The following is an 18,736-nucleotide window of genomic DNA, read 5'->3' as shown; positions in this document are numbered from 1 at the left end:
CTCTCTCTTTGTTCTCTTCCACCCCTTTATATATCTATTGCATAAGGCGGGAATCCTTTGTCCCTCACTGGGTTCCCACCCCCTGCTTCTCAATGGAAAGACACCAGGTTAAAGATGGATTCCAGTTCAGGTGACATGATTACATGTCACTGCAAGACTTCATTGCCCACTTGCCAGCACACAGGTATACAGGAACACTTACAGGTAAAACACAGCCATTTGCAGACAATGGACCTACTTAATGGGAGTCATCAAGATTCCAAACCACCATTAATGGCCCACACTTTACATAATTACAATAGGCCCTCAGAGTAATATTTCCTATTTCTAGTTTCAGGTACAAGAGTGGTACATTTATACAAATAGGATGATCACACTCAGTAGATTATAAGCTTTGTAATGATACCTTACAAGAGACCTTTTGCATGAAGCATATTCCAGTTACATTATATTCACTCATTAGCATATTTTTATAAAACCATATAGACTGCAACGTCACACCTTGAACTAGGTAATATACCCCATTAGATTATGATGATCTCCAGGATTCATTAATTTGCAAAAATACCTAGCCATACCTGCAAAATTTAGACAACTGGTCTCTCAAGAGAGGAAACAATTCCAAAGAGACTACTAACAAAACTGAACTAAGGTCTTCTGAAAAACCTTGAATACTGCTGCTTTAAGAACATAAGAATAGCCATTTTGGGTCAGACCAACAGTTCATCTAGCCCAGTATCCTGTCTTCTGACAGTGGCAATACCAGGTGTTTCAGAGAAAGTGAACGGAACAGGCAATCAAGTGATCCATCCCATTCTCCACTCCCAGCTTCTGGCAAACAGAGGCTAGGGAGCATGGTGTTGCGCCAGCGATGGACCTATCCTCCAGGAACTAGTTCTTTTTTGAACCCTGCTATAGTTTAGGCCTTCACAACTTTCCCTGGAAAAAGAGTTCCATAGGTTGACTGTGCATTGTGTGAATAAATACCTTCTTTTGTTTGTTTTAAACCTGCTGCCTATTAATTTCATGGGGTGACCCCTAGTTCTTGCATTATGTGAAGGAGTAAATAGCATTTCCTTATTCACTTTCTCCACACCATTCATGATTTTATAGACCTCTATCACAGTCCCCGCTTTTCCAAGCTGAAAAGTCCACCTTTTTAATCTCTCCTCATACAGAAGTGGTTCCATACCCCTAATCTTTGCACCTTTTCCAATTCCAATATATCTTTTTTGAGATGGGGTGATCAGAGCTGCATTCAAGATGGGCATACCACGAATTCATATAGGGGTATTAATATTGTCTGTCTTATTCATCCCTTTCCTAATGGTTCCTAACATGCTGTTAGCTTTTTTGACTGCCACTGCACATTGCGTGGATGTTTTCAGAGAACTAGCCACAATAACTTCAAGATCTCTTCCTTGGGTGGTAACAGCTAATTTAGATTCCATCATTTTGAATGTATAGTTGGGATTATGGTTTCCAATGTACATTACTTTGCATTTATCAACATTGAATTTCATCTGCCATTTTGTTGTTCAGTCACCCAGTTTTGTGAGATCCCTTTGCAACTCTTTGCAGTCTGCTTTGGATTAACTATCTTGAGTAATTTTGTATTGCCTCCAAATTTTGCCACCTCACTCTCTAACCCTTTTTCCAGATCATTTATGAATGTTAAATAGGACCGGTCCCAGGACAGACCCCTAGGGGACACCACTATACACCTCTCTCCATTCTGAAAACTGATTGTTTATTCCTACTCTTTCCTTAGCTTGCAAACACAGCTGACAGCCTAATACAGGGGTGAGCAAACTATGGCCTGTATATGCCAGGCCACTAGACACCACCCAGCCATCCCTACACCAAGCTCAAAGTGTTACAACCCCTACTAGGTGCCACAGGAAAAGAACATGACAGTCAGGTTCACCAATGCCCAAGGCCCCTGCTCAGTTAAGTGAAATATACCTTCATTACCCTTGCAAGTGACCTGTACTCCATGCTGGGGAAGTGAAATACCCTTAAGGACCCTTCTAGTGACATGAAGGAAAATTCCTTCCTGACCCCAAAAGTAGCCTCTACTATAGTTACTAATTATAGTTACTAGAGAGGCCTCTGAACTTAATTAAGAGTGTTCCAGTTGGGAAGAACATGTGCGCTGCAGTCCAGCCTTGGAGACTACAAATCCAATGATGCCTTGGGCAAGAGACACAGACTTCTCCTTGCAGGGGTTGGAGGGAGAGCTCTTGGTGGGAGATCCAGAAGCTACTGGTGAGAGTCTGCTGGGGTTTTGACCAAGCAGGGAGCCATGGTGGCTGCTGCTGGGCTTCACTGGAACCAGGGCAGAGACTGTTGCTGTGCCCAGAACTGAGGTGGGCTTGCGGTGAAGGCATTGTGAGTAACCACCACCTTTATTGTTTGGGAAAGTGCTTGCAAGGGAAGGGGGATAACGAAAAGACTAAGGGGTTGCTTGAGTCTGATAAGAGACCAAGTGATCTTATCCTCTAACCAGAATCCAGCAATACTGACCCCTCCTTTAAACAACTCCTGTCTTCAGAGGAGGTGTGTAGCTTGGAATGATCTCAAATTAGAATTGCTCTGCTCCTTGTTGCTTTGGCTGGGCTGTTTTACTGGACCAAGAGAGGACTGTCACCAGCTTCAAGATCATCAAGTGCACCCACATGAGTTTAGAACTCAAAATTCAGAGAAGAGCACATTCAGTGGTGAGGTAAATGGTGACAGTGTAAATGTAAGATGTTTCACTTACTACTGCACATTACATTAATTGACTTATTGAAGTACCCCTACTGATTTAAATTGTTTGCAACATTTTAATTAATCTCAATCTGCCCCCCCGCAGGAGAGAAAGAAACAGACAGAGCCTGTTAAAGAAAAATACTGAAGGGATATTTATTCAGGCTTGAGACAGAATAGAAGCTCTGCTCCAGGCAGTCGCCAAACAGGATTTACATTATGGTAGCGTCAAGTTTTCCTTTAGATCTATGACCTAGAACTAACCTGTCAAAGTAGTGATCTTAGAGGGCAGTGACTCTGGAGAACATTGTCAACTAAAGCACTGAACCTAATCGTAGAATAATTTTAGCTCTTGTATTTACAGTGAAAACTGACAGGATAGCTTTTGAAAAATACTTGGGCTTGGCAGACTGCAGTTTATCCTTATGACTGTCAGGAACAGCAAATGCTTACTCATTAAGTTTCTTTAAATGGTAGCTGGTACCCTCACAATTTGGGTCCTTGAAGGGAAAATTAAGGGTAAACCTTAGTTTAGAAGCAAAATCTCCAGCTCAATGTTTTACCCATAATACTGATTTTGCACTGACATTTTTAGTGTTGCTTAGACAAAACACGTGGCATCAATTGCAGTCAGGAAAATGTGGTTTATAGACTTAAGCAGTTTCCCTCTCTACCTCCTCCTCTCCCCTCCCCATATATTGAAACTTGAATTTAATAACTTTCCCAATCCATGCAACAAGTGACCTACAAGCAGAAGGAAGTGAGGGTTCCGGCTAAAACTGATCACCATTGTGATGAGCTGAATTAATGTGTGTCAAAAGGATCCTTGAAATAAAGCCTGATAGAACAGAAGAATCTTAGCACATGACTGACTACTGAATATATTTAGAAAGTATCTTCAAACTTGCAGGCCGATTTGAGGAATTTGTTATTGGCTATGAAGGGAACTGACAAGAGAATATTCAGAGTCTGAGAAAAAGCCTGGTTTTACTTTACTCTTGACTAGGAAGAGTTCTCGTGTTCTTTTTATAGGGAAAAGGGACTAGATTTTTTTCTTAAATTTTCACAGATAATGTAAGCATGTCTAGAGTCTTACATATTTTTCTTATTCCTCCCTGTCATCAAACCTATCCTGAGAATTACCTTGTACTACCCTCCTCAAATGGGTATACGCCTCAGTTTGCTTGTGAGCGGAGGAAACAAAAGAGCAACTTCCTTCACAGCTGAGCTGTTCTCTGGAAAGCTTGCCATAGTCAGAGCAGAGGAACACTTCTTAGTCCCCCTTTTCAAGTAAGAGACTACTCTTGTTCTTTAAGTCATTAAAAAAGATTAAATGCTAGAATACTATTGCTTTTGTTTTATAATATATGCACACAACAGGATAGCGTATCTTTTTGTTTCTATTTGTCTTCTGTAGATTGCTCATATTTTAGCCATTTATAGTACTGATCAATTAAATATTCAACATATAATTAAACTGGAATACAACTAAAATGAAGTATAATTAGAAATAATTTATTGAATGGTGGAACACTTTATAATAAAAGTAACAAATTTGCATTTAAGTGACGAGTTCTTTCATCTCGTATCTACATTTCATACACAAGTAGTATATTTGTAGGGATATTAAAGAAGGTACTAACAGTGATTCCCCCAAGTGACAGTGACCCCCTCAATTTGTCCCCCCACACTTTAAAATCCAACAGTTTCACCAAGTACAAAAATCTCTTGGGTCTTCTGTTAAAACTTGTAAGCTACTGTCTGTAGAAACCATTGATTATATCTATCCTGTGAAAGATACTTTACTACTATGTAAAACTTACAAACAAGTTAACTGACTTTGTTCTTGAAGTAATTGATACAATGTAAACAAACACTGTAAGCTGTTAAGTAACTTTCACTTCATTCAACGGCTCCTAGGACAGACCCCCCACCCTCAGTGATTAAAGGGCCGGGAGTCTCAAATGAATTAGCATACACTCTGAAAGTGGTGGAGACAGTAAATTAAAATATGGTTAGGGTATGGAATGTATGCTGATGAATGCTTGATATACATGAATGGTTAGGGAGGTGCCAGCCTAGAAAGGAAGTATCCATCGGCTAAAAAATGTGTCAAGTGGATGACCAAAAAACCCCCGGAGGGTAAACTGGGATCCACCCCATCACCTGGAAGGATGAGAAACACAAACTTTGGACAGTGTGGAGCCACCAGGAATGTGCCACTTTGGACAGAAATGTGCCATCTGCTGATTGAGTCAGCAACAGCAGGATGAAACAGCTCCCATAGACTAACATAGGAATTAATTCCTATAAAAATGGACTCTAAAGACTGATGACTTTGAGTCTCTCTGGTTCTGCTGCCAACCTCCAGGAGCATCAGGTGCATCTGACACAAGACTCGGCTCCATCCTCATGACCAAGCTACCTGGCCAGTAACTTGGCATGAGCAACTTCTAGGCTGGTAATTATAACACCTATACAGAACTTGAATGAATGATTGTGTGACTAAATCTATCTATCTATATATATGTGTGTGTGTGTGTGTGTGTGTATAAGGAATAAGTAGTGATAGAAATAAGTAGTCAAACAACGTTGTTTACTTTTATCTTTTTATCATTATATTTACAATAAATGTGGCATCTTTGCCTTATCCCTCTTAATAAGATCCTGATGGTTTTTATTCTATTGGTATAACATATTTTGTGACTAACATCACATCATTTACATTCTGATTGTCTGAATGGCTCAGGAGACATATTCCTTAAAATCATAATGGTCTATTTTCACATTTTTGATCATCTAAATTTCAGATAATTGGGGTTTAGCGACAATGGACAAAATAAACCTTTGTACTTGGTTAATTTTGCTGACAGACAATAGCACTAAAATATAAAACTGTCCACAATCATCTTCCTGGGATGTTAACTTATAGCTATGTGAATGCCAAACACAGGTAGTCGGAGAAATTTTAACTCAGCTATAGTCTGCCAGAATATGCAGTTCCATAAGAACCAAAACACTTCACGAAATCAGGTTGACTTTACTGGAACTTAGTTTTAGAGAGAAAAAACAAAAACAAAAAACGGAACAGTTTCAACCATGTTTACATGTCCTGTAGACATTTTCAGAGCAAAACATTCTGATTTTCCATTTTGAAACTTTTCTTTTTAAAATTTTTTTAAATGTTAAATAAAGTTCTAAAATATAGTCAAAATCAAAACAAAACATTTGATCAACCCAAAGTGATTTTTTTTCCAGAATTTTCCTTCATGAAGAATTTCTAATTTTCATTTTCACTTCCTTTTGGAATGAAACCCATTTTCAAAATTTCAACATTATTCACAAAACAGAAGTTCCATCCTCTGCACACACCTCAAACTCCAATTATGAAGGGTAAGCAACTTCCCTTTCTTCTTTGAGTGCTGGTCCCTATGTGTATCCCACTGTGTGTGACTGATAAGTACTACTTGGTGAGGAGGGTGCAACGTGGCCTAGCTACTTGTAGAACCATTGTCCCAAAGAATGCATCAGTGGAGGAGGCTTGGACCAAGGTGTGGCGTCTTGTGAATGGAACTCCACGTTACTGCCTTGCAAATAACAAGCAAATGTACCCTCTTGAAATGATGCTACTGAGGCTGCTTGTGCTCCTATAGAGTGAACCCAGATCCTGTGTGGGGGAAGAAGATGTACAAGCTGATAAAGTAGAATACAGCCAGAAATCCAATTGGAAGACCGTCTGGGAGGAAATAACTAGTCCTCAAGCTTGTTTCGCTAAGGCAACAAACAACCCAAGTTTGGCTTTCTGACCTGTTTTGTTCTCTGTAGGTAACAATCAAAAACTCATCTCATGTTGAAGGAATAAAGTTCTCTCTTCGCTGGAGGCTTGGGGCTTTGGGAAGAATACAGGGGAGTTGCTAGTTTGGGGGTTTATGGGAAATTCCAAAACTACTGTAGGGGTAAATATTGCATACAGAGGGCCTGCCATTGGGGCTCCCAGTTTATCTGTCTGGCTGAGGTAACGAGGAAAGTAAGTGCTTCACTTGTCTATGAAGGCTAACAGGGTTGAAAAATATCTCGATAAGTGTTGAAAGAGTTAATTAAGGTTCCATTGAGGGGTCAGTTTTATTACCAGTGGGAAAGTTCTACTTAAGCCCTCTGAGAACCTGGAGGTGAGTGGGTGAGTAATTACAGGGTAGCTATGCACTGGAGGAAGATATGTCGATTGCTGCCAGGTGAACCTGTATCCAGCTAAGGGAAAGAACTGTCATCTTGAGGGTAAGGCGGTAACCCAATATGTCAAGTAATATCTGTTGTCTCGGGGGACATATGATGGTGTTGGGCCCCGAGAGGTAACATTTTCTGGTGAGCTCCTTTCTGCTATTAGTAAGAATGGCTTGCAGAGTTGCAGAACAGGAATGTTCTAGATCCAATGCCCATCCAAATAACAAGGTGAGGCAAAGAGCTTCTGGATTGGGATGTCCGACCCTACCGTTCTATTGAGTCAAGAGGTCTAGGAAGGGAAGAACACTGATGGGCAGGCAGCTGGGCTGACATATGCAGAAGACCTTGGAACCCGAATTGTCTAGGCCATTTGGGCATGATGACAACTCATGCTCTGTCCTGTCAAATCTTCCACATTACTTGAGGAAGCAGCAGGATAGGAGGAAAGACATTGTTCAAACCATCTATCCAAGGGAGTAGAAGATCGTCTCTGGAGAACTAGCCCTGAGCTCTCCTGGAGCACGGGTGCAGATCACTTGCCAGGATTATCCAGGTGTCTCTCACTTAATCATTTCCCTGGCATTGCAGGCGTGTTGGGCATTGGTGCACCTCGGTCCTTCCTATTTTCTGCCTGTGGCATGTAATAGTCTAGTCTTCTATGGGCTGTAATACTTAGGTCTAATTTCAGTTGTTTAATGTGTGGGTGCTATTGATGACCTGTGATACACAGGAGGCCAGACTAGATGATCAGGTGGTCCCTCCTGGCCTTTAACTCTATGGAACAGTATGTGTTGCATTTCTGTTTGTCTGGAAGGCGGGATAGGATTCCCCACTGAGTGAAGAATCTGTTCACCACTTAGCTGTATACCACCATCTGCGAGTGGAAGCTAAAGTGCCTGCTGAGTCTGTCCGCCAGTGAATTCTGGGTTCCTGCAAGGTACGCTGCAGACAGGGTGTTGTGGTTCTTGATATACCAGTTCTATAAATTGGCCACTTGTTTGCACAGCAGAATGGATCTTGCTACTTCCTGTTTGTTTATGCAGATCAGTTGTAATGTTGTCTGACATTATGAGAATGTGCTGAGACTGGATTAATGGTATGAATGCCCTGCATGCTTCTCAGATGGCTCTGAATTCCAGGGGATGTGTGTTTCTCCTGATTACCTGGGATGTCCAAGTGCCCTATACTGTGACCATCTATGAGCCCCTCCCTCCCACCCCCCACCCCAATCTAACAAGAAGTGTCTGGTTATTGTCCTGTCAGGTGTGGGGGGATAGGAAAGGAGTGCCCATACTAGAAGAAAATTCATCACTAAAAAACAGCAGCCAATGATAAAAATCAAAGAGTAAGTCAAAGAACTGCCTGTCCCTTCTGGACAGCTCTCATTTTTCTAATATCCATGTATAGTTATCAATGACAACAGCTTGAGAGGGAAGCTATCATGTTTATTGATAATAAGACCACAGTTCTTCCAGACTTACCTGGGATTGCAGTGCTGCAAAGCAGTAGTAGGACAGCTCTTGTGGGGATTCCAGTTAGCCGCTCAGTTGCTGGTTATTGTTAGCAGATCAAGAGCTTGACTCCAAAAAGTTGTTAAAAACTAGTTTTGTTCATATGACTAGACAGGAGTTTGTGGTGTTCCCACCAGCAGAAAATAGAGAGTGGGGACAGGGAGAAGGTATGGTGAGGCATGCTCAGGAAGCTTCCCCTCCAGCAAAACCTCTTTTATGGGTGCAGCATATGGTGGCCATCACATGGCAGCTCTAACACCGTCCTCCCTCAGTAGCTGTCCTCCCAGGACAATAAAGAAGAGAGCATAGTGGTAGTCAAGAACTGGAATCACAGTCAGTCATACTGTGTTAACAGACTTAGTCATTTTAATTCCTTTAGCAATTAAGCAAAAATTTGCATGAAACTTGGCCCACTATTATAAGCTATAGTGACCATGCCATAAGCAGAACTGAAGATAAAATAATACATGCATTGTCTAACTGTATATGAACTGTAAGAGAGTGGTCAAACTAAAGAGGAAAATCAGTATTAGTGGCACCCTCAAGGAAAGCAAAACAAAACTCCCGAAGATTTTTATTACTTCCAGACAAATGATGATTCCTCTCTCCCATCCCCAATTCAACTTTATCCCTAATTCCTCCCTCATAAATGAACTCCATTAACCCATAGCAAATCTGATAGATAAATAGCAAGGAAACAGTCTTCAGTTACATACACAATATTTTGTAGTAATCCAGACACACAACAAAAGAAAAGAGCTTAAAATCTAAGACTTCTTTTCAGATTATGTTGTCAATAAATACTTGAAGTTCTCTTAACATTGATGAAAAGTTTAGCTCGTCTTAGTCACGTTTGACATTTCTTGTGTGTTCTCTCTATTTTAAGACTAACATTTAAATCCACATACAAACTGATCTCTTGGCTTCAAATCTAATTGTTTTAATACTTGTATATCATTCATGGTAGCCTGATTAAATCCAGTAACGAATTTTTTTTTTCTAGTGGGTTTTCATGTAATTACAGCAACAAGATGTGTCAAATATGCCACGTAAAGACTTGGCTATCAGACAACCAAAGTACTCAATGTCTATCACATTTTAAAAATGAGCTATATTAGTGATTTTATTTGAATGAATTTTAGTGCAAGCAAGATGTTTTAGAATCTACTCAATGTGTTACAATATTGCTTGTTAATTATGATTAAACTTAAATTTACAAATAACTATGGGACATGCAATATGTTGCAATTTTAGGTTAACTATGGACATTTAATTCCAAAGCTATTATAACTTTATTATGTAACTTCTTTTTACATAACCAAAGCTGCCTTTAATTACAGTACTGGAAAAAAACACATCAAAATTACACTTTTCATAGGCAATCTGATGACTAGGAAGAGCCAAGGATCTGATCTTCCAAACTTTACTCACACAAGCTGTTCTGATTACTTACAAAGGCTTACTCATATGAGTAAGGGTCATAGAGGTATTACAAAGATTATTCTGAACTGTGGCTGAAGATATTAAAAACAATACAGAAATATTCAATAAAGGATATGTTTAAAATTTTCCTTCCCAAGCAATCAATTACCATAAATTTATCATTTAAACATGAAGACTATTTCCCCAAAATCTTTTTAGACAGAACATGTCATATTATATTATATTAAAGCTTGCCATGTTCAGCTTTTTAATCATCATTTCCAGAGTTTACCTTCATTAGATAATTTGTAGTTCACGGTTTCTGAAACGTAAGAATCTTTTTAAAGAGGCCTACCAGAAATATGTCAAGACACTGAACTTAAACCATTACTACAACTACTAGTTTGATAAAAGGAGGGGAAGGGTTTAAGTCTAACTTGAATATCAGGGTTATTACAAATTTGGTCTGACGACACTGGTAGAGCAATTTGGGAGTACATATGTAGCACTTCCCTTGCCATAAGCTGGGTGCGGGCATAACTAAAGCCAGGAAAAACAATCATGGGGCATATATTTTAAAGAAAATAAATTTAAATGTGTTCTAAAAAAACAAACATATCTTCAAAGCAGTTCACAAGTTATATCTCGTAACAAGACAGGTAAATGACCACTGTACTTTAAAATAAATTCTAATACTTAGCCTCGAGAAAGAGTGAGGAGTGTCTGTATTGAAACATCATAAATCGTTTGTCAGTTGCTTAATAAACCAACTTATTTGCTGCTGGAAAAAAGTCCACCTAACTGGGCAAAAGAATTACCACCAAAACCATTGTTTCTATTAATATTAGGCATTTTTGTCAAGAGGAAAAGAATTCCTACACTTTGAAATGTTTGATTTAAAAAGGTGTTTCAAATAAAGCTTCAACAGCGGCCATGTATAAATTATGCTCAAGAACCCAAGCAGCCACAGCATAGGACACAAAAAGTAGCTACCTGACAACTGCAGGGACAACCATACCTTGTTGATTTTCTGAAATGAATAATGAGACCATGAAGTCCAAAAATGTTAATTTCTAATACAGGAAAAAAGGACCAACATCCCAGAGACTTTCAGATGAACTAACGTAAGTTCTTTCCAGTCTACATCTTAGAGATATGCAGCTACCCCGTGACATAATTCTAGATAGCAGTTCAGAGAACTCAAGTAGCTGAATTTGAAGTGGAAAATTATCTATTAATGCAAAATCAAAATATTTCTAAATGAGAATGGAAAATAAGCCAAAAGTTTTTCTTTGGGGAGTGCCAACAGAAACTGTTTTCTTTAAACTAGATAACTGTTTAGGGAATTCATGATCTCACACTTGTCAATTCAGAATTGTCTGACAAAAATAAGAATACTAGTTAGTATACTGGTAAGTAATTTCTAGAGGAATGTAAGTACTAGAACAGAATACTGTATCCATGATAAGTAGTGTGTGTTTATGCATAATCGCACAAGATCATTAATTTTCTCTTTATATGTTTATATTTTGATGGTTTAGAATAGACCTAATAACGGACAGGTCAAATATTTCTTGGCAGTTAATGACAAATTGAGTTCAGAGCCCTTTACTCCTTTAGCTGGTCATTAACTGCCAAGAAATGTTCTCCACATCTGTTACTACTGCTTAATTAAATGTTAACAATAGGTTATATTGAGAAAAGCTCACCAGAGTTTGTGAGCAGCAGCAGCTTTGGTGGAAGAGACATTATTGGTTGAGTACAACTATTTAATCAGAAAAAAACAATATTTTTGTTTCTAAAATTACTCTAGATGCACTCATTTCTGGGTCAATAAGTTATGGTAGAATGACGGCTGATTTCCTTCAAGTGTCAGATGAAACATCTCAGTTAAAATGTACATTATTTACTAACGACAAAAATATGGTTAGTTCCAGCCTCTGGGATTTTCTATCAGTAATAATGTTGAATTTGGAACAATGTATCTATGCGAGAGTATAAACTGCTTCAGAGAACTTGAACAGGGGAGTCTGAACATGGAACCTTTAGAATTTTAACTATAAATCCAACGCCTTCTGTGTAATTGCCACTGTGAAGAGCATCTTGAGGAGTGCTTGCTTGGGTTTGCTCAAGAAAAACAGGCATCATAACATTGCCAAGGAAGTTAAGAAGAAATATCTAGCAGCAGCTATCAAGGCTTCTGCAATAGTTGCCAGCATGCTCATACTGCTAGGAGGGCTACTGCCTTTGTGGTCCCTGAGGCCTCCAGACTAGCTATGAGAAACAAGTAAAGATTGACACCACTCTCTGTTTGAGATTAGAGGACAAATTCCAGCTCTTCGTCCTCCATATCTATACAACTGAGGATCAGGAAAAAAGTTAAAAACTACACAACGATCATCTTCATTCTCTTCCTGCAGCTGGCCAGAATACCACAGGGAGCCTACTCTCCCAAATTTCATACCAACTCACCTAAGACCCCTGAGCAGTGGTATTTTTAGGGGTCTCCTTTGGCATCTGTATGCCAGTTATTCATTCCGCTCCCCCTCCAATCATATCAATAGTGTCTCCAGTCATATCTTCCAACTGCAGTTTTGCTAACACTTGGATGAATAATTAGTCCTGTCAGAGTTGTAAATTGTGCAAGTGGATGACAATACACTCCAAACTGGCCTGTGAGAAGCATGTCATCCAAACCCACCTCCAGCAGCATCAGCAAACTTCACTACTCTGTACTTGAATGTAACACCTGTCATGTACATTTATCACAGTTTTACAATTGAGACATTTTCCCCATTCATTAGATTTATACAAAACAATAACCTTGGGGGTGGGGGGAGCACAAATCTTCAACAGGCCGACTTTCAGAGTGGACCCAGTCAGCATTTTCAAAAACCATGGCAACAAACAGAATAGACACCATTTAAATTCAACACTGAGAATGGAGAGGAAATAATACATTATCCAATGCTAATCATGTGGATGATTTGAAGTTTAGATTGACAATGCAGATAGATAATCTTACCTCTTCTCCAGAAAGATAATATGCTGAAAGCAGTCCACCAACAAAACGGATGTTTACTTCAAAAACTGAAATTTCTGCATTCTAGGGATATAAATACATATAGTTAGAGTTTGAACCTCAGTTTCATACGAAAAAATCCAGTGTTAGTTTCATAAGGACACAATGGCATGCTAATGCATGCTATATATAATGTATTCACAATATCAATTATAGCAGAAGAAATATCTCAAGTTCACCATCCTTCACCTTACTTTGTGAGTGTTAAACTCCATTAATACCAAATGTCAGCACGCAGAAGAGGGAAACAAATGATTCTAAGCATAACACTGTTAGTTTTTCTTCCTTAAAGATGCTGTACAACTCTAGTGCTGACTAGCTCTGATCCCTCCGCAGTTGTGTCTAAAGTGCCCCACATCTTGGTCTGCTTCTTCTCTAGTAGTGTTCTCCTACAAGTGACTCAGTACCTGTGCACAGAATGTGCTCCCAGATCAAATATGTTTTTGTTAGACTTCCATCTTGACCAAGGTTTGCTCTCAATCTAATAGACTGTTTAAAAGAGAAATTACATTGAGTAGATGTATTAATTATAAAAATGGAATAATAAAAGCACATAATCTTTCACATTTCTAATGTCAGTCCTCCTCCAGATGCTCTTGGCCCAATGTGATTTTACATATCAATATTATGTATAAGCTTTCATGGAACATGAAGTTGCTTTAACAGGGAAAAATTTCCAATGGATTCTTCATGCCTGCTCCTCTAAAGTGTATGACAACCTACATAATTTGATAATGTCATTTCAATGAGAGATGTAGGATTTCTGAATACTGATCGTTTAAAAGTTACTTAACCTAGTGCCTGATTGCTCTCAAAATATTCTGTTCAAATGTTGCCTTCATTTTGCAGAACTGAACTTAGCTGACGCTTCAGTTAAAAATGCCAGAGAGGTCAGCACATTAGTACTAATGATTCTGTCATACATTCAGATAGCACAAGGACACTTTAAGTGAGTTTGTATTATAGATGAAAGATCTGAATTTTAGGGCAGGGGCCAAGGAGTGCAATAGCACAAGGGTGGCTGTCAATTGCTAGAGTGGTTAAAAACTACTATGAAGTTAGTGAGTTTCCCAATTAGCAAGAATCATATTTTTGTAGTGCCATTAGCGTATAAAGAATTGGCTGTAGAATAAATAGGCTGTGCTACACAAACAACATATGCAGCTTCTAAAAGATATATAATGGGTTCAAAAGACTGCATAAACAATATAGAACTAAAATCAGTGACATATGAGCATAAAAGATGGAATGCTCCACGGTATAGAATGGGTTTAAGAGATTATTTGGGAGGCTGTTCCAAAATTATAATGTTATGTGAAAGAAAAGCCAAAGTCAGCCTAAAGTCCAGTAACTTGGGTGGGGCTCACCATCTATCTATTCCCAAGAACCCCCTGCCAATCTTCTAGATATAAGAGACTACTTTTCCCAGTATCTTTCCCTTTGCCCATTCTTATGTTTAAGAATTAGGACATATAGAGACGTAGAGTGGATTATGCAGTCATGGCTTCACACGCCCTTGGTTTGGTCAGATGTTTGCAAGAGGAGTTTGACGAAGGAAGCATTGAGTAAGCCTGCGTGGGGGCAAGCACTAAAAAATGTGAACCATGAGGTGGCCAGGATTATTTTGGGAGCTCAGAGGGAGGGCAGTGATAACACAGGGATATCCATAACAATGGTCCTGAGCTTCTTAGAGATAACAGAGTACATCTGACATAGGCTGTGGCAGACATTTGGCCCCTTGACCAGGCACTGGGTCAGGCAGAAGATGGGTACCAGGGCTTAGTGGGTGTGAGATGAGTTCATGCTAATCACTGGTGTTCCCCATGGCTAGTGAAGGTAAAGTCTGAAAGGGCCATCACGCAGACATAAATGAGACCCAGGATTGCGCAGCTGGACTTCATGCTCAGTGGGGTGGAAGGTGGAACCTGAAGTCTCAGACCTGAGATCCTGCCCCCATCCAACCTTGTGGCCTCTGTCACTCCACCTCCCCCCCCCCACCTTACATGGGGAGTTGTGGGAGGAGGGCAGAAAGATTTCACAACAGAGCTTAGTCAATGGGTAGACCCTCCCTTGACTACCCAGAATAACTGTTTGCTTTCTGATCACAGCCCTGTAACCCACACAGGAACCAATTAATGCCTGGTATCAGAGAACAGAGGTCAGGAAGTGTAGCAGCCCTCCCTGAAGTATAATTAATAAAGTTGCAGCCTGCTGTTTAAGCCCATCCCATCTGTCTGCCAATCATTCACCTGCTTATCCTGGTCATCAAGTGTCTTCAAGAAGTTTGTTGCCAATACTGAAAAATATTCTGACACACAACTTGGTCCATCAACTACATTTGCAATGTCTCACTGCTCCCATAAACCCAACAGAGGCCTGCTAGAGGACTACTCCAGTAATCTTTAAGAGAACCACAAAACAGAAGTCTGGACATTATTTCTAGCTCCAAAATTGGTTTGAGACTGTTGTTCGTAAGCATTCTCTCCTCCCGGGAGGTGTGCTGCCTGCCAGGAGCCGATATCCAAGATGTTACACAAGGATTGTCAAGGATCATCCAGTCCTCTTACTGCTACATCATGCTACTCATCCATGTGAACACTAACGATACTGTGAGGTATGACTCGGAGCAGCTCAGAAGAGACTACAGGGCTCTGGGAGTAATGGTGAAGGAGCTGGGGGCGCAAGTAGCTTTCTTTTAAAAGTGTGGGGGCCCAGGTAGAGAGAGATACATTCTGGAGGTTAATGCCTGGCTGCAAGTTACTTGGGTGGGATAATACACGACTGGAATATTGATATAGAAGGGTACAGCTTGCTCAGGAAGGACAAGCAAGGGGGAAAAGGGAGGAGGTGTTGCCTTATCTATCAAAAATCTATACACTTGGACTGAGGTTGAGAAGGAAATAGGAGACAGACCTGTTGAAAGTCTCTGGGTAAGGATAAAAGGGGTTTAAAAAAAAAAAAAAAAGGGTGATGTCACAGTAGGGGGTCTACTGCACACCACCAAACCATGAAGAAGAGGTGGATAAGACTTTTTTTTTTTTATAATCAAAATCATCCAAAGCACAGGACTTGCTGGTGGTGATGGGGGACTTCAATTACCCAGACATCTGTTGGGAAAGTAACACAGCAGGACACAGATTATCCAACGAGTTCTCAGAATGTATTAGAGACAATTTTTTTTATTTCAGGAAGTAGAGAAAGCTACTGGGGAGAGGCTGTTCTAGATTTCATTTAGACAAACTGGTTGAGAATTTGAAAGTGGAAGGCAGCTTGAGTGGAAATGGTAAGTTCTTGATTCTAAGGAATAGCAGGAGGGAAAACAGCACAATAAAGATAATGGATTTCAAGAAGGCAGACTTTAGCAAACTCAGGGAGTTGGTTGGTAAGAGCCCATGGGAAGCAAGTCTAAGGGAAAAAAGTTCAAGAGAGTTGACAGTTTTTCAAAGAGACATTATTAAGGGTACAAGAGCTAACTACGCCACTGCATAGGAAAGACAGGAAGTATGGCAAAAGACCACCAGCCTGGCTTAACCAGGAGATCTTCAATGATCTGAAACGCAAAAAAGTCCTACAAAAAGTGGAAACTAGGTCAAATTACAAAGGATAATAATAGAACAACAGAAAATGTGAAATGGCAGAAGTGCTCAATGTCTTTTTTGTTTCAGTTTTCACCAAATAGTAGCAATTGGACATCTAACAGTGAATGCCAGTGAAAATGAGGTAGGATCAGAGGGTAAAATAAGGAAAGAACAAGCTAAAAATTACTTAGACAAGTTAGATGTCTTCAAATCACCAGAGCCTGATAAAATACATCCTAGAGTACCCATGAAGCAGACAAAGGCTATATCTGAGCCATTAGCTATTATCTTTGAAAAATAATGGAAGACGCGTGAGATTCCAGAGGACTGGAAAGTGACAACTATAGTACCAATCTATAACGGGAAATAAGGACAACCTGGGGAATTAGAGACCAGTCAAGAACAAATGATATCAAACCAACCTAATAGCTTTCTTTGACAGGATAACAAGCCTTGTGGATGCGGGGGGGGGGGGGGGGGGGGGGGGGGGGAGGGGGAGTGGTAGATGTAAGGCTTTTGATATTGTCTTGCAACACCGTCTCAGACAAATTAGGGAAATATAACCTAGATGAAGTTACTAGAAGGTGGGTGCAAAACTGGTTGGAAAATCATTCCCAGAGAATACTTATCAGTGGTTCACAGTCAAGCTGGAAGGGCATATCGTGTGGAATTCTGCAGGGATCAGTTTTGGGTCCAGTTCTGTTCAATATCTTCCTTTATCACATAATTGAGATAAAAGATTTTTTACTAACAAACCATCTGCAGTGATTCCACCACCATTATGAATGTTTGCCCAAATGAAGATCCTCCAGTTCATTTTTTGAAACTAACAATTGCTTGAAAGTTATCAGATTTACAAAACTGCATCCACAGACCTCTCTTTGCAGCTTTGTTTGCAATCTCAACTCTTACTGTATTCTTGATTCAAATCCACTGAAGCATATGAAACAAATGAAGGAGCCAGACATTTCATGGAGTGTAGCTTTGAAAGCTGCATCTTTAGTAGGATAGTTATTCTTAAGATCATTATGCCAAGATAGTTTCACCTTGGCAAAGTATGTGGATGATATAGAGATTTGTAAAGCAGCAGAAAAGGCTTTATATCTTCACCTGAAAGAAGCCTCCATCTCTAACTCTCCCTCTAAGGAAAGAAGACATTCTATAAGCAGCAGGCTACTGATATGTCAGCCTTAGGAATCAGGGTAAAATTAGATTTATTGTATTGCAATATTTAAGATGTAAAGTCATACCTATTTATTTTCCTTCCATTATGTTTATCCTACTACTCATTTATAATTTGTTCAAAGGATGCATATAAGGCAAGAGGCAAAGCTATTTTCTCCATCGGACCAGTTGAAAATTAAGATGCATATCATGAAAGAAATTGTAAACAGGGCCAAAGAATTCTAGGACAAGCTATTAACCAGCTTCAACTGAAAAGGCCTCTTTGGTTAGGGCTGACCCCCTCCCCTCCTCATTTTTGCAAACACCAAAAGGATGGCTCTTATTTTTGGTCCTCAGATCATGTGCCCTTGTCTTCCTTCCTCTTTTATACCTCCAACTGATCACTCAAAAGGGTGTCTGAAAAGTTGTTTAATGTATTATACCATCCTATTAGAATCCCTGAGGAGAAGTAACTGGATTTTTGCTCATTTCTTTCCTTAGGAAGAAAATAATCGCATTTAAGGTCAGGTAGGGTTACCATTCGTCCGGATTTACCCGGACATGTCCTCCTTTTTGTGCTAAAAATAGCGTCCGGGGGGAATTTGTAAATCACTCAAAATGTCCGGGATTTCCCCCCTCCCCCGGCAGAGCAGAGCGAGCGGCTGGGAGGGCTGCAGGAAAGTCATGGGCTGGACTCCGGAGCAGCTGTAGAGGAGCTCCTCCTCCCCCTCCCTCCCTCCCTGCATTCTGAGCCGGCAGCTCCTCCTCCCCGGCAGCCCCGCTCCAGCAGCTCTGTGTAGGGCCAGGGACCAGGTTGTGTGTTGTGCTGGGGAGCGCAGCCACGTGTCCGGCTCGCACAGAGCCCAACACCCTGTTCTGAGCAGCACGGTAAGGGGGACAGGAGAAGGGGCAGGGAGGTTCTGGAGGGGGCAGTCAAGAAACGGGGGGGTCGGGAGTTCAGGGGGGGGCTTCTTGGGGGGAGTGGAGAAAGTTTTGGGCAGTCAGGG

General features: G+C 40.3%; 1 protein-coding gene across 1 annotated transcript in view; it reads right to left on the bottom strand.

Annotated features, from left to right (window-relative positions):
- MAN1A1 (mannosidase alpha class 1A member 1) overlaps window positions 1-18,736 on the bottom strand; it is a 210,355-nt gene that overhangs the window by 97,154 nt on the left and 94,465 nt on the right. The window contains exon 4 of the mRNA XM_024205373.3: window positions 12,931-13,011. Coding sequence (XP_024061141.2) covers window positions 12,931-13,011 — 81 coding nt within the window. The remainder of the gene's footprint in view (window positions 1-12,930; window positions 13,012-18,736) is intronic.

Source organism: Terrapene carolina, unplaced genomic scaffold (assembly GCF_002925995.2).
Source record: "Terrapene carolina triunguis isolate 2854851 unplaced genomic scaffold, T_m_triunguis-2.0 Scaffold85, whole genome shotgun sequence".
Taxonomy (NCBI): Eukaryota; Metazoa; Chordata; order Testudines; family Emydidae; genus Terrapene; species Terrapene triunguis.
Note: the sequence above shows the minus strand (reverse complement) of the source record. Positions and strands in the feature narration are given on the sequence as shown.